The 21539-nt window shown below is 29.8% G+C and overlaps 4 protein-coding genes across 5 annotated transcripts; 1 reads left to right on the forward strand and 3 right to left on the reverse strand.

Annotated features, from left to right (window-relative positions):
* Positions 1–2946: 2946 nt before the first annotated feature.
* LOC119684001 (protein FAM8A1-like) lies at positions 2947–4316 on the reverse strand. The gene has a single exon (XM_038097931.1). It carries the CDS (start codon positions 4164–4166, stop codon positions 3099–3101), a length of 1068 nt encoding a protein of 355 aa, XP_037953859.1. The 5' UTR covers positions 4167–4316; the 3' UTR covers positions 2947–3098.
* Positions 4317–6203: 1887 nt separating this feature from the next.
* LOC119677722 (tRNA-uridine aminocarboxypropyltransferase 1-like) lies at positions 6204–7296 on the forward strand. The gene has a single exon (XM_038089182.1). The coding sequence runs from the start codon at positions 6306–6308 to the stop codon at positions 7263–7265; it is 960 nt and encodes a 319-aa protein (XP_037945110.1). The 5' UTR covers positions 6204–6305; the 3' UTR covers positions 7266–7296.
* On the reverse strand, positions 7275–7848 carry LOC119677724 (signal peptidase complex subunit 1-like). Its single transcript, XM_038089183.1, has 3 exons — positions 7738–7848; positions 7538–7684; positions 7275–7466 (listed from the first exon to the last, which is right to left on the reverse strand). Exons 1-3 carry the CDS (start codon positions 7792–7794, stop codon positions 7314–7316), a joined length of 357 nt encoding a protein of 118 aa, XP_037945111.1. The 5' UTR covers positions 7795–7848; the 3' UTR covers positions 7275–7313.
* Positions 7849–12432: 4584 nt separating this feature from the next.
* LOC119677721 (stromal membrane-associated protein 1-like) lies at positions 12433–20601 on the reverse strand. Of its 2 annotated transcripts, XR_005252285.1 has the most exons (3): positions 20146–20601; positions 16047–17564; positions 12433–12596 (listed from the first exon to the last, which is right to left on the reverse strand). XR_005252285.1 is itself a non-coding variant. In XM_038089181.1 (2 exons), the coding sequence occupies exons 1-2, from the start codon at positions 20270–20272 to the stop codon at positions 16156–16158; spliced, it is 1536 nt and encodes a 511-aa protein (XP_037945109.1). In that variant the 5' UTR covers positions 20273–20601; the 3' UTR covers positions 15943–16155. The 2 variants fall into 2 exon arrangements, 1 of the variants encoding a protein (XP_037945109.1); XM_038089181.1 differs by lacking the exon at positions 12433–12596 and having other exon boundaries at positions 15943–17564.
* Between the last annotated feature and the right edge of the window lie 938 nt (positions 20602–21539).

Genomic DNA, 21539 nt, shown 5'->3' on the forward strand with positions numbered 1-21539 from the left:
ATCATACTCACATTTCTTTTCCAATCAGTTTCAAAATCATTTAAATTAACAACAAATTTGACGACGCTTTTTCTTCTTCTTGCACGGATTGGGCTTTTTCTTACATTTAGGCTTCTTTTTAGCACACGGATTACGCTTCTTCTTGGGACAACTCTTTTTCTTCTTCTTTGGACAACCTTTTTTCTTCTTTTTCTTTCCACATGTACCACATTCCATAGCTATGTCCTCTTGGAGACTCGCAATGCTTTCCGTATGGTACAGAAGTTTTTCTTTAGATGCTAAACTATCCCATGCTGTTCGCGCTGCTCTTGCCACCTCCAAAGGTGGTAGGTCCGGGTAATGAGTCCTATAATCCTCGACGAAATTTAAATAACTATTGCCCATGCTCATTTTTTTTATATACAAATTGTATCAAGTCAAAACAATTTCACACGAAAAATTTTGATGAGACGGAAAATGTTGTTAACTCAATGTAAAAAAAATTTTAACTAAAAATATTCTATTTTCAATTATACAGAAAATTTTACCTATTCAAAATTTTATATGAAGATATGATTTTCTTTGATCCAAAATTTGATGTTCACTCAAAGTAAAAAATATTTTAACTAAAAATATTGGTTTTGCATTTATTAGGAATTATAAAGAATATTTTTATTGAATATTTTATGTGACGGTAAAATTAATATTTTTGTATTTTGTAAAATTTTTCTATTTGCTTTAAAGAAGTTCACATGATAATCAAGACATATTTAAGAAACAATTCTATTTTTTTTTCTTATATGTCAAGTTGAAATAATTCGTTATTAATAATATGAATAATGAAAATTACGAAGCTATTCTAACTTATTACATATGTTAAAATATTTTTATTAATATTAATATTATATATATTCGCTAAATCAAGAGCAAATGCCACTTATTAAATGTTTCTATCCACTAACATCCCAAATATTTTATTACGAATTCTAACATTTTTTTACTTATCGATATCCATCGATTAATTTCTATATTTGTGAATCGGTAGGTTTATTTTTTATGGTTCATAGTTATGATATTTAATTTCACTACGCTTTCTACCAAAAAATAAAAAAACAATTTTTTGTTAATTATTTTCAACCAGTATACATGACAAACTTTTATGATGAATAAAATATAATTACAATTACAATATCAGAATAACTATAGCATATCATGATCCTGGATATTATTATGTATAACATATATAAATTTTTTTTAATTACGTATATCAAATTGGTTTACTATATTTATTCGGAAGCAGTTAAACACAATAGGCATTACTGCCAACACTAAGAGTTGAAAAAATTCTGATTTTAATAACTGTGGTGCTACCAGATTTAAAATTTAGTATTAGCATAACACAAGTGTCATGTTATGCAGAGTGTCTCGGGCACGGCAAATTACGCTCTTTCGGGCTATGCCGAAAATGCATGTTAGGGCCATGTTATGCAGAGTGTCTCGGGCACGGCAAATTACGCTCTTTCGGGCTATGCCGAAAATGCATGTTATGCAGAGCGTCACATCAGTATTGCCAATTTTGTATTTTTACTACTTCTTGGTTGTGCCTAAATTTAAAAGGAAATTTAGATATGCTCACTTTCAATTTGCCACCAAAAATAACTCGCATGAAAAGACTCATAGAGGCTGTAATAATGTTAATTTATTATTATATTATCTTATAATAATTGTTAACAGTATTTACGCGTTTCTTTAAAATCGGAAAGTGTAATAATTATTTTATTAGCGATTTATAAAAAAAATGCGGTGTTGCTTACTGCCATTTTTTCTCCAAAACGTACTAGAATTGTAGTAGTTTGCTCCTAAAAGGCGCAAATTTTGAAATTTATTACTAAACAACACTGTTTTGCCTTAGTGCCGGGGCACAAATACGCCGGCTCTCATGCCGGAGTTTGAACGGCCATATTGTTTTTTCTCTCATTCTCAAATTTAAAATTTGCATTGAAAACAACAACAATTGTACTCATGCCGTGCCCGAGACACTCTGCATAACATGGCCCTAGGAAAATATTTATTTGATTATAAACAAAATTTAATTGAAGTACAACACTAGACACTTTAAATGAATTTATTTTTGCAATATATGAGAGACAACTGCTTTCCAGATATATTCGTTTCTGTCAAATGAAATAAGATATTTCGTGCACCAGAACTACATATAAATTAGGTTAGTTAATGGTTAACATCATCTGCGCATAGTTAAATAAATTCGGATAGATGAATACTCCTCAGATCTCAAGTTTTAGTACCAGCTGCTTCAACTAAGCCGTAACCTTTTCAGCATTTTGATATAGATACTGACAGGTCATTGCGCGGTGGAAAAAATGCTATAGGATTGAATCTACTTATGCTGAGTTTTGTGAGCATTATGACTCTGCAAATGTGTAGGACTATTTTCTTACTCACCTGACAAAGCCCCCGTCCTTTAAAACAAGAGACTTGGCATAGGTTTTAACGTTTTGATGCTGATTGACTTCATTTCAAATACCACCCACCCCGCAGTCCATTCTAATTCTCAAATTATCCCCACCCGTACAATCAATACCCATCAGTATAACATACAACATTCGTCTTGTAGTTCCTTTCATGTCTTTTGCCTTACAGATTCCTGCGGGTTACAACAACAGCGGCTTGGCCAAGTTTATAGACTTGTCAAGTCTTTTCATTTTTACTTAAATACTGGATTAGTGCCTTTCCTCGTTGCTCGTTCGCTAACTATTGCAGTCGTTTCGAAGATTCTTCTGCTCTACACATGAACAGACCATATGGTATCATAACGGACCGTTCTTTGAGCTAAAGTAGACTTTGGGCACAAGACTGTCACTCCACCCTAACCTAACCCCTAGTTGAACTACGACCCCATTACTAGAACGTATAAATTAAAACGTGTAATTTATATTTTATATTATATCTACTTTGGTTTTTATTTACGTTAAGATTTAAATAGACTACATATAATAGCAATTATATTATATAACAAAAGTTTAGTATAAATTAATATTTTAAACAAATATATAATCACAAAAGAACCAATATATACCCTCCTTCCACATTTCTGTCGCTTATGGTTGATTTCTTTGCGGCGGGTTTGCTGTAGTCTCGACAACGACCGTTTTAGAAACCATATCATAGACCGTACGATTGTTCTTAAAGAAAACCATAAAAATACAAACTGGGAACAACATTGTTATGATAATATTCTTGAGGGCAGCACGTGTCAATGCTCGTTTGAACGTTGGAACGGTTGCTGGATATATAAGAGCTTTAGTTGGAGTACGTTGCATTTGCAACTGTAATGGCATTTGTGGTACAAGCGGTGGATTAATTACAACCACCGCTTCAGCATAATGTACACGTAAGCCCATTAATGCTTTGCCCGGCGTAGCGCCATTGCAAAAAGTTGTGCAAACAGCCTCATAATAACAAACAATTGCTTTGGTAACAATTTCGAAAAGCAATAGATCCGATGATGAGAAGAAAGCCTCAATTAATTTCTTAACAAATTCTCCCATATTATCGTCTTCCATTGATTTACTCAACATAGTCTTATCAACATCGAAACCGATGTCCATATCAAAAATATTCAAAACAGTAAAAGATAAAATAATCTTCACAATTAAGAGTAATAAGAAATCAATTGATTCTGCAACAACACGTTTCCAAAATGGTGCAATAACATATTCAAAGCCACCATGACGAAAAACTAAATCAGCTTGAGCCTGATCATCCAAAAAACGCATGCGTCGATTATTTACCACTGGAGCAGCAGCAGCAGCAGGTGGTGGTGTAGGCTGTGCATTGTTTGGTGTATTAATATTGGCACTTGGATTAACATTTGGTTGATTTGTTTCAGTTGTGGGCATACCAAAACCTGCCTGCTGGTTTTGAAAGACTTGTGGATAATTATTCATAAGATACCATGGAAAGAGGGCCATAGCATTTTGTGATATATTGGCATTTTTCACCCATTGTTCCAGACAAGCAAAATATGCTTCTCTTGCAGTTAACTCTTTTACTGGCGTTTGCACCTCATCCGGTTTCGGTTCATCAGTGTTTGGTGTTCCCTTATTCGGAACGGAATGCTTTCTTTGCTTTTTATTTTTAGCACCGTTACCTCCTTTCTCTGACATCTTGGTATACTTTATGTTTAAAAAATATTTGAAAATTTACTTCGAATTTTCAATCCTCGAATGAAAATTTTGTTTGGATACACGACAATTTTTTCACCGTTTTATGTATAAACACATCACTGGACAATTCAATATATTTTTCACCATTCACAATAGTAATACGAAGAAAAAGTTGGTTATTTATTTGCATAGATTGTCATGTTATTTGTTTATCACATTTGATTTTTAAATTGAGAAAATTATTATGTTTATATTATAACACAAATTAGTATTACAGCCATTAAATCGTTCGTATTTACTTTACAGAATGAGAGCATAATTTACATTAATCTAAGTAAAAGTATTGAGCAAATTATGGAATTAGTCCAAAAGTATTCTTTGAGCTAAACTAATGCAAATAATATTAAACGTTAAACTGAAGTCTTGATTACACCAAAGCTTATAACCGGTTTTTCAGTTGGCTATCTGTTACTTCATTGTGTCAAATAATTACGATTATTGCTCAAATTTGTTTTTTTTAATATATATTTTTAATCATATGTTAAGCTATTGAATCGGAAAAACCATCCGAATAATATATTTCCTTAAAATATTTCATATTCTCAAAGTTCCGAATAATATATGACTGTTCTAAAGAATTTATATCATGGCTCAAGTATTCTATATATTTTTTACAGCATTTCTGTCTGACAATTTTGTTTAAGAACTTGTTATAAAATGTTTAAAATTTATAATTAAATAGAACCGTGTTTTGTTTTAAAATAATAATAATATTCAATAGTTCAACGAAAAATATTAAAATAAAATCTATCTATATATAATATCTATAAAACGTTATTAAAACTAATTGGGCGGCGCTGCCAAAACTATAAATTCGTCAATTGTGAATTGTCAATTATTGAAAAATATTCAATTTTGATTTACATATAATTTTTTAATAATTATGTATATGGACAACAGTTTATTGACATTTATATATTGTTTTTTTAATACTTATCACATTAATTGTTTAATTAATGTTTAAATTTAAAATTATGGTTAATATAACATTTTTAAGCATTTACTCAAAGTAAGCGAAAAAATAAATATAACCATTTAACAGGTTACTTTAGTGTAGTTAGCGTCAAAAATATAAAAACTGAAATGCAAAATAAATGTTGTGTTCCAAAAGTTTTGTTCTGCATAAAAAACAACTTATACATAAATAAATTAAATTTGCTTAAATTTTAGGAAGTAATTGTTTAACTAAATTTTTACCTCACATCAGCAGTTATGTTAATTTAGTTGCTATTTAAATGTAAATAAAAATAATGCTAAACGGTAGTAGAAGAAAATGATTAATGTAATATTGTATTTTAAATAAATAATTATTTTTTATCAATTCACCTAATAGTTAATAGCTTGTACTGTTTTATAACGTTGTGAACCATATAGTTTAGGTTTACATATCTATAGAATTAAGACCAGCATTTCACAAATACATCAACCTTAAAATCTTTATTTTCAATTAAATGATATATGTAGTTGAAACTATAATATTATATTATATTATATTATTATATATATAATATAATAATATTTTTACTTTATCAAAAAATCGGGAGTAGCAAATTTTACTCGAGAGAGTAAAACAAGTGATTCAAAATATATCGATCGAATGTAAGTCTGGTCTCTTATTCTTTCCTTGATGAAACACGAGTATCTGCGATCACTTATTTGATCCACTGTAACAAGTTTTTCATTGAAATACAAAAAGTTATTCAGGGGATTTTACAAAAGTATAGTCTGTAGCTCAGCACATATTTCTAATGGATTATAAATTGCATTTGTTTTAAGAGAGTGTAATTCTGATTAAGTGTGAGCATCCATAGAATCAAACATTTCAGGTTCTGGTACAAAATATACAATAGAGATTGCTATAAAGAGCTTAAAAGTTTACAATAAATATCATATTATGATGTTATAATCCACTTGTGTGCAATCGAAGTAGAGCTCCAAAAGTCAAAAATAACTTTGACAGCTGTCATTCACAATAGAGTCATATTGTAAAAAGAAGGAAAACTGATTTGATTTGCGGCTGATAGGAGGCATAAACTTGTTCGTTTAAACAAGTTGTTTAAATGTTAGTTAACGCATAAAATGTCTATCCCCGTGGAAACTAAAACACGGCAACGGAAATATCCGTTTGTTGACATGAAAATCGCGGATCATACAGTGTTAAACTCAATCGAAGGTCGTTTCATTTGCACCGAATGCAATCGTTCACGCAAATTCTTTTGTTATAATTGCTATATACCAGTTGGAAATTTGGGTGCACTCCTACCCAAGGTAGATATACCAGTTAATATTGATATAATAAAGCATAAGAAAGAAATTGATGGCAAGAGTACGGCAGTCCATGCAGCAGTGTTGTCCGACCGTGTACGTATTTTTACATATCCAGATATACCAGACTACACAAAAGATGATGACGTTGTGCTCATATTTCCTGGTGTGACAAGTGTTACAGTGGCACAATTATTTAATAAGAATGTACGCCTAAATACTGAAAATAATTATGGTATGCCAAAAGGTCATAATATTGGTACAATGTTACGTCGTCGCTTGGAAGAAATCGTAGAGGAAAACCAGCAAGAAAATGGTGAAAAAAAGTACACCTTTACGACGTTACCTATCAAGCGTGCAGTATTCATTGACAGTACATGGAATCAAAGTCGTAGCATATACAAAGATAAACGTGTACGAAGTCTAAAGCCAGTGATTCTACAAAACCGTTTTTCACAATTCTGGCGACATCAACGAGGCAGTCCACGTTGGTATTTAGCAACAATTGAAGCTATTCATCAATTTTTGGTTGAAGTACATGTTAATGCTTGGGGCTTAAATCCTTCCTATGAGGGTTTAAATAATCTAGAAATAGCACAGGCGTTTTATGAGACGGTAACTATGGTTGCATCCTCGCATTCGGAAGACATGGCGCGTGAAGATCCTTATAATGGACAATATGACAATTTATTATTTTTCTTTGCCAATATGTACGATTTAATACACAAATATTATGATCACAATGAATTGAAGTCATATCGTAGACCGATATAATTTAATAAAATTTATTTATTTATTTAGAGAAGTTGAAAATGTTTGTTTTCACAATTTTTTGTTTTTATTGTGCAATTCATTGTTTCTACGTTTCTTTTTCTTACGTTTCTTAGAAGACGCTACAGCAGATTTCTCTTTACTACGCAGCTTTCGCCATTGCAAACTATTACGACGATACATTGGCCACGGCGGTATAATAATCTATAATTGTTCAATGATAAGTTAAAATAATATAATAATATCAAAAGCATATATTTAGAATTTATTATTACCAATGCCGAAAATAAATATGCAGCCGCGAGTATAATTAGCGTTTGTGAAAAATCCTCAATTATCGCACCCCAAGCGAAACCCACCGAAGCGAACAAAATCATTATGAAGCGTAGCACCCATCGAGCATAAGCTTGCCCCACATAATCCTTAAGAAATAATATTTTTAGTATATTATTTTTTTATTTATTAAGAATATTACCACATAAGTATCGGGGAGCCATATTTTGCTCTTTATTTTTTTGCAAATATCACACATTTTGCTTAGCAAAGCAAAACGGATTTGACAGTAACGGTTCCAACTTCATACTCTTTATGCACTTGATCGTTTTCTTCTTAAAATACAGGGGGTTGCTATAAGTTTTTAACGCGATCATTTGCATATTTTTGTCATGAATTTATTACCTGATTATATGGATTTCAGATACCATTAAAATACTGAAATTCAGATTATGATAATAAAATTAAAGGATAATCATATAAATAATTAGATCATGTTAAATTGAATAAAATGTTCTCAATTATCCATTATACAAATTTTATCTAACGATAATGAAAAGATCACTAAATTCTTTTAAATGTTTTGTATGTAAATCATCATCCATAGCTATACAGTCTATGTAAGACCTAAGCTTGTTTTACGGAATTTCACAAGTCTTCTCAATTTTTGGCTTTTATCTTTCATTTGATGTTGTCAACATATCTCTTTAATCTTATAGAACACTGTGATTCCATTTCTTTCTCAGTCTTCCTTTTCTTCTCGTTGTTCTAACTTCATTCTCAAAGATTCTGGCTGCTGCTCTATCTTCTGGCATCCGCACGACTTGTCCTACCCACTTCAAGCGTCGCTTTATTATGTGGTTGATTATTGTATCACCTTCCATCAATTGATCGAGTTCATCATTATATTTTATGCGATATTCTCCGTTTTCATGCACTGGTCCAAATACTTTTCCCATAATCCTTTTTTTCAAATATCACCAGTTTGTTTGCTTCTTTGCATGTAAATAAAAAAGTTTAATGTCTTTTGTTTTAATAATAACAGTATCAGTTCGGAATTAATCTTACTACCATCACTAAACATCACCATATTTTACAAGTTTAAACTGTATTTCTTTGGGTCTTAACCCTTACAGTCCGAATATCCTCTTTATTTTGTCTTTACAATTTTTGCAGACATTCTTTTTGTGGAAAAGTTTTGAATATTCTCTTTGTAATTTTTTTTTCCGTTCATTCATGCCCTATATTCGTCTTTTTTGTGATTTTATGAATCTAACATTATGCTTCACAGTTAATGCGTCTAACTTTCCATTAAAGTGTATGTGATACCATCTTACCCGACGCATATATTCAATTATTTTTCTAAATTGATATAATAGCTTTTCTTAAATTGTTTTAAAGACTGTTACTTATATTCTTCTTCTTTATTTTTGTGATATTAGTAGAGCGAAGTATATCCATGATAAGAAATTTAATATCATTATAACCTCACAACTACTTATACACGATAAAAATTATAGTTATCCATTAATTTATGTGATATCTTAAAGCTAAGGATAAATAATACGTAGACTAAAATAGTCCACAAATATTCAGATATCCCAACTGGTCTAGCAAGACTTAATTTTGGTACTATAATATAAATAAGCTTCACTTAATGTAATAGATTTCATAAAGACATGCATCAACACTTTAGTATCTACAGAATTTAAATTGTAGCTTATAGAACTGTAGAACTGTAGAACGAAATTGATAAGTTGATTAGCTTCCAAGGCAGCATGCAACCATTTAAATTCTTACGGATAAGGAAACTACAGAAAAGTTGGAGAAGGCATTCCAAGTTACATTTTAAATTAGGTTAATAGAGACATATTTATATATACTCGAATTTTAATAGAATATTGTTTAGTTAGTAGACAAGCTACCTGATTAGAACTACTATGTTTTGAAATATAGAAAGCCTGGTTTTTTTCAAAACATGAGAAAGTTAAGCATGTCTGTTACTATATAGCAAGATCAGTTAATAAAATTTAGGACTTCATTTACTAGAGAATCTAATAATAAAGACTCTAAATAATAAATAAAATAATAAAGATACTGAATATAATAAAGTTTAAGGGAATCAATATCAATATTAAAACGAACCTTTATTGACCTTAGGGAAACAGACTTACAATTAATAGAATTTCACTAATCTAAATTGAATTGAATATTAATAAATTGCAGAAAGGAACTGGTGATATATATGATACTTCGGTTAAACTATGAAACTATACCCTTTTTCTTGAAATATATGGGAGAATATCTGTTTCCTCCTAAAATAGTTTATGATTTGAAAGTTTTCTTAATAACATTTGTATTTATAGTATTAGGATTGGTTAAGACAACTTGAGATTAAGGCACATAAATACTGATGCTCAATAATTTATATATAGTTAATAAAATTTTTAAATGTATTATTTATTGGTCTAAGTCCTACTTACATGTTTAGTTATGAAAGCAATGTTAATTGATAATTATAAGTTTAACGTTTAAAAAATTGGGGTTTTTGATTTGATATGATATATTAAATAGTTTTCTTGGGATGCAGCTGTAGTTGTTTTACTTCTTTATCTTCATATAACATATACCCATTTATTATGTCGGTATTATTTACACCGATTAAACCCATAAAACTGCAAATCTGTGTCTTAATTATAATTCTGTACATCATAACTCGTCCATTTGCTCAATTTTCCTTCTAAACGCTTGAATTTGATCCCAATTATTTTGTTGCTCTATCTGATTTTGATTTTTACACTCCCCACATCAAATACCATTTACCAGACATAACATCGTATCCACTACATTTTTTATTATTATTCCTTATTATTACCTTTTCATACTCTGTCTAATAGGTTTTCTCTTACGGGAACTGAAATCTAAACAATATCCTATATAGAAAGTAAATAATTATTACCAAAGGATGAGAAAGCGCATTTTTTTATTAAAATATATATATTTATTATCACAATTTTTTTTTAAATATATTTAGGACATATGTAGTTTTCAGTAGGACCATGTAATACAGGCAGCCATGATAACGTCTAATATAAAACTGTTGTTGTTTTTAGTATAAACTAAAGATTTGAGAAGGAGAGTGAGTATGCGCAAGATTTCGAATAAACTTTGGTCACGACGTCGATGTTTATGACTCGTCACGTTATTCAAAAGAATGTTACTCAGCAATAAATGGCAGAATTCATGTCTTTTAAACGCAGATATGTATATTTTTGTTTGGATAAAAATAATAGTAAAAGTACAAAAATTGACAATTGTGAAGACTCTCTATATAATATGCCTTATCTGACAAAAGATTATCTAACAAGCAGGTTCAAATTTTAACTTAGCTCCTTAGCGAATAGACTGACTGAAAATTTTTACTTAAACCTTTAGTGAAGAAACTAATAGATTCCTTTATATCTGAAAAGAAGACTATCTCACTCTAAGTTTAAAATTTTAACTTAACTCCTTGTCAAAGAAACTAGTAGACTCTTTTAACTGAAAATTAAGGATTTAAAAATCAAATTTGTACTTAGCGCCTTAGAGAGTAAATTAATAGTTTCCTTTGCTTGAGAATAGATTATCTAATTATCGGATTTAAATTTTGATTTTATAAATAAACGAATAGCCTCCTTTATTTGAAAATAGACCATCTATTAATCAGGTTTATATCTATTTTGACGTAGCTCATTAGAGATAATATACTATTAAATTTATATTTCAAATGATAGGACTTACTCGGGTTTGTTACAATCTAATCACCAGCTGATGCCAAAAACTATTTCTTCTCTCGTGCCACACAGATTGACATCCAAATGGTGTCATAGATAGTATGACAACTCATTCCATGTAGCTTATGTTGATCTCTTTCTTTGTATTATGAATATATTGACAAGATAGTAAATTAATATCGTTGGAATTAAATATCGGCAAAAGCTTTCTGCTCTTCATACCGCGACAGTATCTGTTTTAAGCAAATGAGTGCATCACAACGTTTTTAATAGGCTTTCGCGCATAATCCTCGGAGATAAAAGACGTTTTCCACTAGAAACCAGAAATGTCTTGATGCAGTTTAAATTCTAAATGTAGGCATGTGCTAAATAGTTACTTATCTCGCATCAACACGTCTATCTGCAATGAGGTAGCAGTTCTCTCACCAAGCGCGGTCCAGACATACTTTAAACCTAATTATTTATAGTTCTATTCCAATATTAAAACTAAACTGGACTCAAACTATGTTTATAACATGCCCGCCTATATCTTTCTTCACTAATTCTTTATACCTCACCTCCTTACTCTTTCCATTTTAGCTTTCCGGTTTATTTGATTTACAATAGCTGAAATTCTAATGTGATCAAATTAATTATAGATCAAGACTAGAGATATAATTAATTTTTGCACTTAATTTTTTTAATTAAAATGAAAACAAATTTTATTAATTTTTTTTAGACATTTAAAAGTTGATTTTATTTTCAATAATATAATAATATAATATTTATAAACTTATTTTATATTATCTATGTAAATCAATTATATTTGTTACAAAAACGAAAAACTTTAGACGCTCATTTAACATGCGTAGAACACAATAAATTGTATACATCATATTTTAAATAAAATGTTGTATTTTTATGTAGATTGTATGATCACTTTAATTTATTTATTATTATTTAATATATTTTATTGCAAAATCCGTTTCTTCTATTACACATGATAACTTGGAATTTCAATTATTTAAAAAAGTTTAAACCTTTTCGATTTTTTCAAAAAGTTTTTTGTTTTAGGAGCGTTCCAAAAATTTTATTGAATAATTTCAAATATTATTTTAATATTAATAATTATAATAATTATAATACATAATTTAATTTATATTTTTCGACAATGGATTGCTAACTAAGATAGTTCAAATAGGTATTATTTAATAAAATAGTATATAATTTAAGGATTTCCGGCAGCACTGTGATTTTTAAGTAAAGCTCTTTATGTCTAATAAATGTTATAGATCTGATACTGGAGAGTCTGCAGAAGATATCGTTTTTTTTTTGTTATAATGAAATGAACTTGAGAAAAAATATATGTTTTAATATCAACCAATAAGAATTTTATATTAAAATTAAACAAAATATAAAAGAAATAAATATATAATTAAATATAATAGATAAAGAGAGCAGGCATTTAAAAGAAATTAAAGATCTGGTATTATAACGCTCTATGTTGTATTAATATAGATCGGACTACCATCACCATTAAGGTACTGATTAAGTATATCTATATTTTCTTATTTTTTAGATTAAAATCAATTAACTGCATGAATTAAATTATTAATAATTTATAAAAAAAATACATATAACATCTTTCTTCCTAATTTTATATTTCCATTGATTATTGACTATTGATTATTTAAAAAAAATTTGAATTGTTTAAATAGTTTTAGAAACATCTGTGTTTTCCGTCCCCACCTAATCTCCCATGACAAAACTATTGGACTTAATGTACTGCGTTCCTACCAAAAGAGAATTAGAGAAAAGCAAATAGAAGTGGACAGTATACATCTTAAGAAATTAATCAACTTTTCCCGATCGTGCAGTTTCACTGCATTATAAGAAATTGAAATCTGTTTAAATAATTTTAGAATCATCTGCACATTCCAGTCTCACCTATTCTCGAATGGCAAACTATTAGACTTAACGAACACATTTCACATTAAAAAAGAACTTAAGAAAAGAAAGAGAATGTAATTAGGGCACATTATACGATAAGAAAATGAAGTTCACAGGGCAGCTATATATCGGGTCGGATCAGGCAAATATGCTTGCGATCGATTATCGGAAAATGCTAAAATAAAATATTATTATCTTCAATTTGTTAATTTGCAAGAAGCTTTGAGCCCTATGCTTTCATTATTTGCATTGTTAATAATATTCATCTCTTTTATATAGCTTTTGTATATGCATCAACCCAAATATAAAAAAATTTTGAACTATTGTTCTGAGTCTAATGTATAATATTCATAAAAAAAGAGATTAAAAGCAACAAATGGGGTCTTAGGATTAAATATAGCGTTACTATGACCTTCTCCAACCATCACTAACATAAACCATCTAAAATAGCTAATAAAAAAGTTGACATCTTTTATATAGCCACTTAACTGGCTATATGAGATCCTTATCGATGAATGGCATATGTGACTATCTGGCACTTACAGAGTTCAATTTATGAACGGCAAAATAAACATATAACGGCTTCTTATCTAAAGAAATAACTGTATTATCAATCATATCTAAATCTGAATTGATATAAATAAATTAAATCTCCACTCTGATTATATAGTTTATATTGGAGCTATGATATAAATCTCCACTCTGATTGTGTGACTTATATAGAAGCAATGTTGCAAATCTTCACTCTAATTGCATGATTAGTATTGGAACAATATAAATCTCTAGTCTGATTATGTATGTTAGATAGAATGAGAGTTATAATGCATATCAGAAGATCGAAATAGAGAGAAGATGTTATTTCAAACATTTTATCTGAGAAATACTTATTTTAAATGAAAAAAATCAGGACTTAAAACATTTATAAGCTAAGTTTTCAAGAGAACAAAGCCGACAAATCATAAATCTCTGATATAGCATATTTTTTAAACCTTCAGTTTACATATATATATATACTTAATGTACATAATAATAAATAATTATGAATACTTTAAATAAAAATTAATAAAAGTGCTTCGATATAATATAGTTTACGGATTTCGATCAAGTATAAGGTCAAAAAAAAAATAATAATAAAGCAATCATGGTTTATAATCTAGGGTATATATAAAGTATATTTATGTCAAATTTAACGTAATATTATCTTTTATATATATTATAAAGAATATAAACATTTAACTTCGTAAAAAATTATATTTAGAAAATAAAAAAAGCGAAAAATGATTAATATTAAAATAAAAACCTTCATATTAACATTTTCTACATTGAAATAACTTTATATATATGGAAATTTAATGAAGTTAAAAATATAAATAAAATAGCGCAACAATACAATAAGTATATCTGCATATAATAGTTTTGGAATAGCATAGAAATCCGACAGACTGTACCTGGTTTGGTAGCAAAGTTACTTTAAGTGCCAAGGATTTAAATAATTCGAATTTAAAAAAAAATATATTTTTTTAACTTTAGATATATGTTTAATAATAATTAATAAATTTAAACAATATCAAAACACATATAAACTCAAGATAGAAATAATTCTAAGGATATAACTAATCTTGAACGATTTTTTTTTTAAAGTTTAGATATATGTTTAACAATTATTGCTCAATTTAAACAATATTAGAGCACATATAACTTTCAAGATAGACATAATTCTAATGATATAACTAATCTTAATTTATTTATTTTTCCACCAATTAATTCTGGAATGTAACATATAAGTTTTAAACATTATAGACAATCAATATGGTTTAGAATTTGAAAAGGTTCCAAAACAAAATGTCCAATCATTTTTATGCTTTATATAAAACCTAAAAAATATTATCTAAAGAAATATATTTATTTATTCAAAGCTCTTCAATAAACTAGGGGAGGTAGCGGAAGCTAACATTAACGACCTGCTAAGATTATAAAAATGTATGGATTGGAGTTAATCGAGCTGTCTACAAACAACGACTAAAACAGTTGGTAATGAGGATGTGATATAAAAATGGTGCTCAAGCACTAATTGGATTAAATCAAAACTTAAGCTAAGTAAATAAGATTTAAATTGAAAGTAATTGTAATGTATCTAGTATGTTACTAAGTTACTAACACAAAAAAATATATATATTGTTTATAGTCATTTCAGTGAGCTTTGTTGTTACTATTATTATTCTTAAACAAAAAAGGAACTAAACATTAAGTGAATTTTATAAAAACAACAAAAAAGTAATAAGGAACAAACATAACAATAACAGTAATAATTGTTATTAATAATTAAAAATTTATTGTAGTTTATGTTCGGACATTGGAAAGAACAACAATTTTAGGAAAAAAATATTCTGGTTATTGTCATGGAAGCCAACGTCAATGCCTTAAACAAGATAGTCACATATTGTGCGTTTGGTCCATATCAGATAAACTAATAATTATAATAATATTAATAATAGAAACCAATAATTTATTCATTTAAGATAATCAGAAATAAGGATTTTATTTTGTATATGTTTGAGTATCTCTGCTATAAGCTCAACAGTTCTGCTGCATTTTGCATATATACTATATGTGAATACTTTGGAAATACATATATTAATTTAAAAGCATTTAACAAAAACTTAAAGCCTGCTTATAAATTCCATTTAAAATATACTACAAAATCACATTTTAATAAAATATAATTGTCTGAGAAATTTATTTTAATACCAAACTAAAGAGTTTCTTTCATTAAGTTTTACATAATAAAATATATTGTATAATTGTTTACCTTTTCGACGACTTGAAGACAAAATAAGCTAAGTTGGCAAGTCAAGAAAAAAAATCAATTATGCTGAAGACGTAATCGAAGTATATGGGCAGTCAAACAGTATAAGTTTTTATTGCCAGACGTTACCGATATTTAAATTACCAAATTGTTGGTTTAAGTTTCCAGTTACACCGGTACTGGGTGTCTGAAAGGACGAGGGTGCTCCAGCCATCTGTGGCATGCCAGCTAGTGGCATACCCCCCATATTAACTTGTGGCGCTGCCATCTGCGCTGGATTTCCCAACATTGTTAAACCACTCAATAGGCTTTGATTTGTTTGCATAAGATTTATATTGGCTGGTGTTTGTCCTGTAGCCATTATACCAACTGCACCAGGCATCATGCCAGGCATTTGTTGTGTGAAACCGGTAGCGCCTGGAAATTGCGCATTAAATGCTCCACCGCCTGCTGCACCTGTCATATGCATGCCAGCAGCTGTACTAAAAGCAGTTGGTGCCGTCATAACAGGTGTATTATACATGCTAGTCGAATTGGGCGGTGTCATGAACTGGTGTTGTTGTGGATGTGGTGTACTGCCCGCACTCATGTAACTAGAAAACGCACTTGAAGCTCCAAACATTGGTTGTGGTTGTAGGAAATTCATTTGTGGATTGTGGGCAGAGGCGAGGTTATTAGGTGCAGTACCATATAAGGCTAAAATGCTATCCTTGGTTAATTTTCCTGAGCTATCCTTATCGTTAGAATTACCAAGTGCGCTTTGATTGAAGAAATCTTCCTCTTCTTTTGCCAATGAATTATGTGTAGGATTTTGTGGATTTAAACTTGAATCTGTCATTTTTTCTCCATGCATTGTTGGTGTTGCACTTAAAAAATTACTAAAAGTATCGTTGTTTAAGTCCTGTGCACCGTTGTTACTACCCACCGGATTCTGTGTGGGTTTAGTTGGCGATGAAAGTCCTAACAAATCACTACTGTGATTTGTATCGCTAACTGCAGAGCTAGTTGAATTTCGATGAGTTTTAGGACTGCTGCCACTTTGTCCCGGTTTCGGTTTAGGCAATGGTGCTGGTAATGGTGTAGACTTTATTGAACTCGTTGCAGACTTTTTATCACTACCACTTATTACATTCAGACCAAGTGCATTATTGGCTTGTGCAGCTTTCTTTTTACGTTTTTGTCTTTCCAATTCTTCATCGATTTCTTTAGCCCAATCAACTTTTGGTGGTGATGGTGGTACCCATTCACGAGCCAAATACTTTTTATGTTCATATTTTGCACGTATAAAAGATTCAAGTGCTGTATCAGTTTGTGGTCGTCGGAAACCATCGGGTAATTGTGCTTCGTAAACTGCTCTCGCACGAGAATTGCCCATTTGTTGCAAAGATATGACCTGTTCTGGTGTCCAAGTATCCAGATTAACTGATTTGACACGCGATATGTGCACACCTAAGTTGCGATGAATACCAGCACAACGAATGCATAGAAATACGCCTAGATTCCAAGAAGCCCATCGAGGTCCTATGTTTGAAAAAATGTTGCATTAATGATCGATAATTAGTACATATTAAAAGTAATATAAAATAAGTAAAGAAAAGTATTATTGCTATCATTCAACTACTCTGTACTCAGTGAATTTCGAGGTCACTATAAAAAAATGGATCAAGTAGATGCAATGTTCCACTACAAGAGCGCAGGTCTACTTAGAGTTTTTTTCATAGCATTCAAAACTCCCAGTGGAGTTTCGGTCTTGGTAAGAAAGGTGTTTTAGGCTGTGAACTCAGTAAATCCTTTAAAGAATATTAAGTACTAAAGTCACTAGCGATATTTACGACAGAAATAATATGGGTTTAAAAAACGATCGGGTCTACGTTCCGAAGCCATTCGTCACCGCTCTAAGAGATTTTATAAGCAGACCCCAGCGGGTAACAACAACAAAACAAATAAGGATTGCAAGATAAAAACACATAGGATAGAGTAGGATGTATGGTTGGGGAAGAGAAAAGAAGAGGGAATGTTAGACATAGTGGAGATAGACTACTAAATACTCTACACCATTCTAAATAGAGATAATAAAAGTTGTATTATATTATTTCAAGGAATTCACTACTCTCCACAGTGACACTAGAAACTGTATGAGTTTATTCTAATTTATGACGATGACAGCGTCTTTGTATATTATAGAAAATTGGTTCATTGAAGTAAATTAATTATAATAATTTATTTCAGTATTTATCATTTAGTACAAAATGAACTGGTATAGAGATATAGGGCTTCAGATTCTGCAAATTTTGTTTCTATGTGAAGCCGTCAATTTATCATAATTTATCATAATGAAAACATATAGATATTATCAGTGGTCAATTGTTCTCTTTTAATTATAGAAATTTACAAAACTGTGATTTAATGGACTTCTGTCGCACAATATTTTATATAAATTAAGTGAGCAGTTTTATGCTATGTCCATACAGTTATATCATTCTTGGTTTGTGGACATCAAAGATTTGAAGTCAATGTAATTTTAGACTGTTCGTTCAATATATAGAATGTGGGAATGGATCATAATGAGCGTGAACCATTTGAAACTTGGGAACAAAAAATTGTTATAAATTATTGGTTGTTTTTGTAAACCGGTTGTGAACAGTATTTGATCGCCCGGGTAGACGAAAAACTTCGGTAGTTAGACGCTGTACTCCTCATCAGCGAAATCTATGGTATGATAAGGAGTGTCACCAGACTACAGCTGCAAAGAACGTGGCCTATAAAAAGATCCTGTAGTCAGTAGCTACGTGAGTCGTACTCGAACAATATTGTGAGATGAGGTAGTCATCTCTTTACACGGAAGAAACGAGATCAATAAAGGCGCGAGCGGGTGGTAATCAAGGCGTGCAGAGATAGGAATAACGACTGTTTTACCAAACATAAATTTTTGGTTAATCATATTAGATCTGCTATTGCTTACATACTTATATACTAATTCCGAATTTCTACAATATAGTACAAAGAATCTGCAACTGGTTACAGTTTATGGCAAATTCAGATACCAGATAGGAGCTTTTATCGTTACTCTTAAATAAAAGTAAAAATATCATTTAAAAATGCTTAGTATGCGTTCGATATGAGATTCGAATATGAATCTATAGAGTGAAGATATGACATTCAGCTAAGTTGATAGATTGTTCTTTTAGTGTCTATTTAGAATGTCATAGCAGACACACACATGATAAACCACACAATAGATCTTCAGATTATACTCTATAGGACAATCGGTTTATAAAAATAAATCTAAATAAATGGTCAAGATACTAATTATTGTTATCATTATCAATGCAAATACTTAATTATTTTATTTATTCATTAATTGTTTTAAAACCAAAACTCCTTTTATTTTTGCTTCTGTATTGAAAACTTTGTTTATTTCAAGATAATATTACGTCTGTTATATTATCGAAGCGATTAATATAGATGACGTTTATCGTTTGCGTGATTTACGTATGAATTGGACTCAGTTCCGTATTTAGCAAAATATATAATGTAGAGATCAGTAATAAAGTATTGGCATTTATACATACCAACACATCGCTTTCTTTTATCTTTCATTGATTTTTGTATTCAACGATATGAGTTGCGGTTACGTTGTATTTTATATAAACAAATATGTATATATATTTATATATATATAAGTGTTACCCCCATGGTAACAAATCTATACCAGCAACAGTAAAGGCAATAATAACTCTAGACAATCAATTGTTGCTGCCTTCCGTCAAAAATACAGATAAGAAAATTATCACAAATCAGAAGTTTATGAGGTTCATAAAATTATTTAAACGTAAAAGTTATTTGTAAACAGAAATAGAGTTTGAAAAAAAAATATGGATTGTTGTTTATGCAAGTGGTTCAGCATTTCACTTGCAACTTTATTGGAAATTCCAGGGCGGTCACTGATATTTCTGTCATCTTCGTTATTTGCTTTATGACGCATATAAAGCCTCACCACAATCTTCCCCAACATTTTCATCATACACTAACACAACCATAAAATCAATTTTTCAATAAAAATTTCTTAAATTAAACAATTCTCGTCATGGATTTTTAATACCTTTTGCATCGCAATCAACACAATATTTATTATCTTCATCACGAAGCATTTGAGTTAATAATGTTTGGCATTTTTCCTGTATTAATTTGGTCCGTTCAGTTTCTTTGCGGCTTGACGTCGAACTCATTTTTTATACTTTTCGGTTTGCTTTTAAAATGTTGTAAATATTTGCACTTTAAATTTTTGCTCTAATAAATATTTGTCTTTTTTAACAATAAGTACATTTGTATACTTTTTTTTTCAAAACTTAATTGAAAAATCCCTATTGCAATGTATGCAAGATGAAAATTTTGTACCAAATAAAAAAAAATTACTTTGCTGTGATATGGCGAACGGCCATTTGTCAAAATCTGCGGCGAATTGTGCCCCAGAAGAGTGTGGCCATCCACAACAAATACACACGGCCGCCACAATAAACAGAGAACGTATAATGATATATGTTGACATAATTTTTCAAAATGAAGTTTTTGCTGAAATTACCAATTAATTCCATGCATATTTTTTAAATAGATTTTCTTTTTACAGCATAGCCTGTGTAGCATAAGCTTAATTTTGAATTAATTTATTTTAGTTAAAAATACCAAACGTTGCACTAATATTTTATTACGTTCTACACCCTAATACTGCATTTACATTGGCCTCAAATGGCTCATTCTTGCATACAAAATATCAAACGCGAACGAGTTCCATTGGATCACATTCTGTATAAATGCGTTGCAACGACGTTCGAATGCGTTCCAAATATGTTTTAAATGCAAAGGAATACATTGAACATACCATAAATAAAAGCTTTTCGTGGCATTTTGACAGTTTGAGAAAACTGTTTTTGACATATTTACTAAAAAAGGTAAACAAATGTTTGGTGGTTGCATTTTCTTGACAATGATGGACCTCTTTTTAAAACTTCTACCTCCCAAAAAGTAATTAATCGAAGTTAAAAAAATGTTTTAAGTTTATATAGTAAAGATTGAAGGCATATTTAACATTCATGTAATATTTGTTTGGCACAAGGCAAAAAATCAAATTTACAGGCAAGTTAAAAAATCAGCTGTTTGAAGTGGGAACAAATAAAATACAACGAATATAAACACTTTCAAATGGCTCATTCAAAATGCATAGTCTCCAACATAGAAATGCAAGAGTAAATATATTTTGCGCGAACACATCTATATATATTAAGAGTATTGCAATTAATCAAAATAGTTATTTACTTTACAATTTTTATTAAATGCAATTAATAAAATGTCAACATTTATTGTTACGTTTAAATATTGCAAATGCAACACAAATTATATTCAATATTTTTCGTTAAAAAATTTTAACAAGGAAACTGAAATATTTTTAAGATTTATATTGAATTAATAAAAACAGAACGTAGACAGAACACACTTGTT

This window comes from Teleopsis dalmanni, chromosome 2, assembly GCF_002237135.1.
Source record: "Teleopsis dalmanni isolate 2A chromosome 2, ASM223713v2, whole genome shotgun sequence".
In the NCBI taxonomy this organism is placed as follows: domain Eukaryota; kingdom Metazoa; phylum Arthropoda; class Insecta; order Diptera; family Diopsidae; genus Teleopsis; species Teleopsis dalmanni.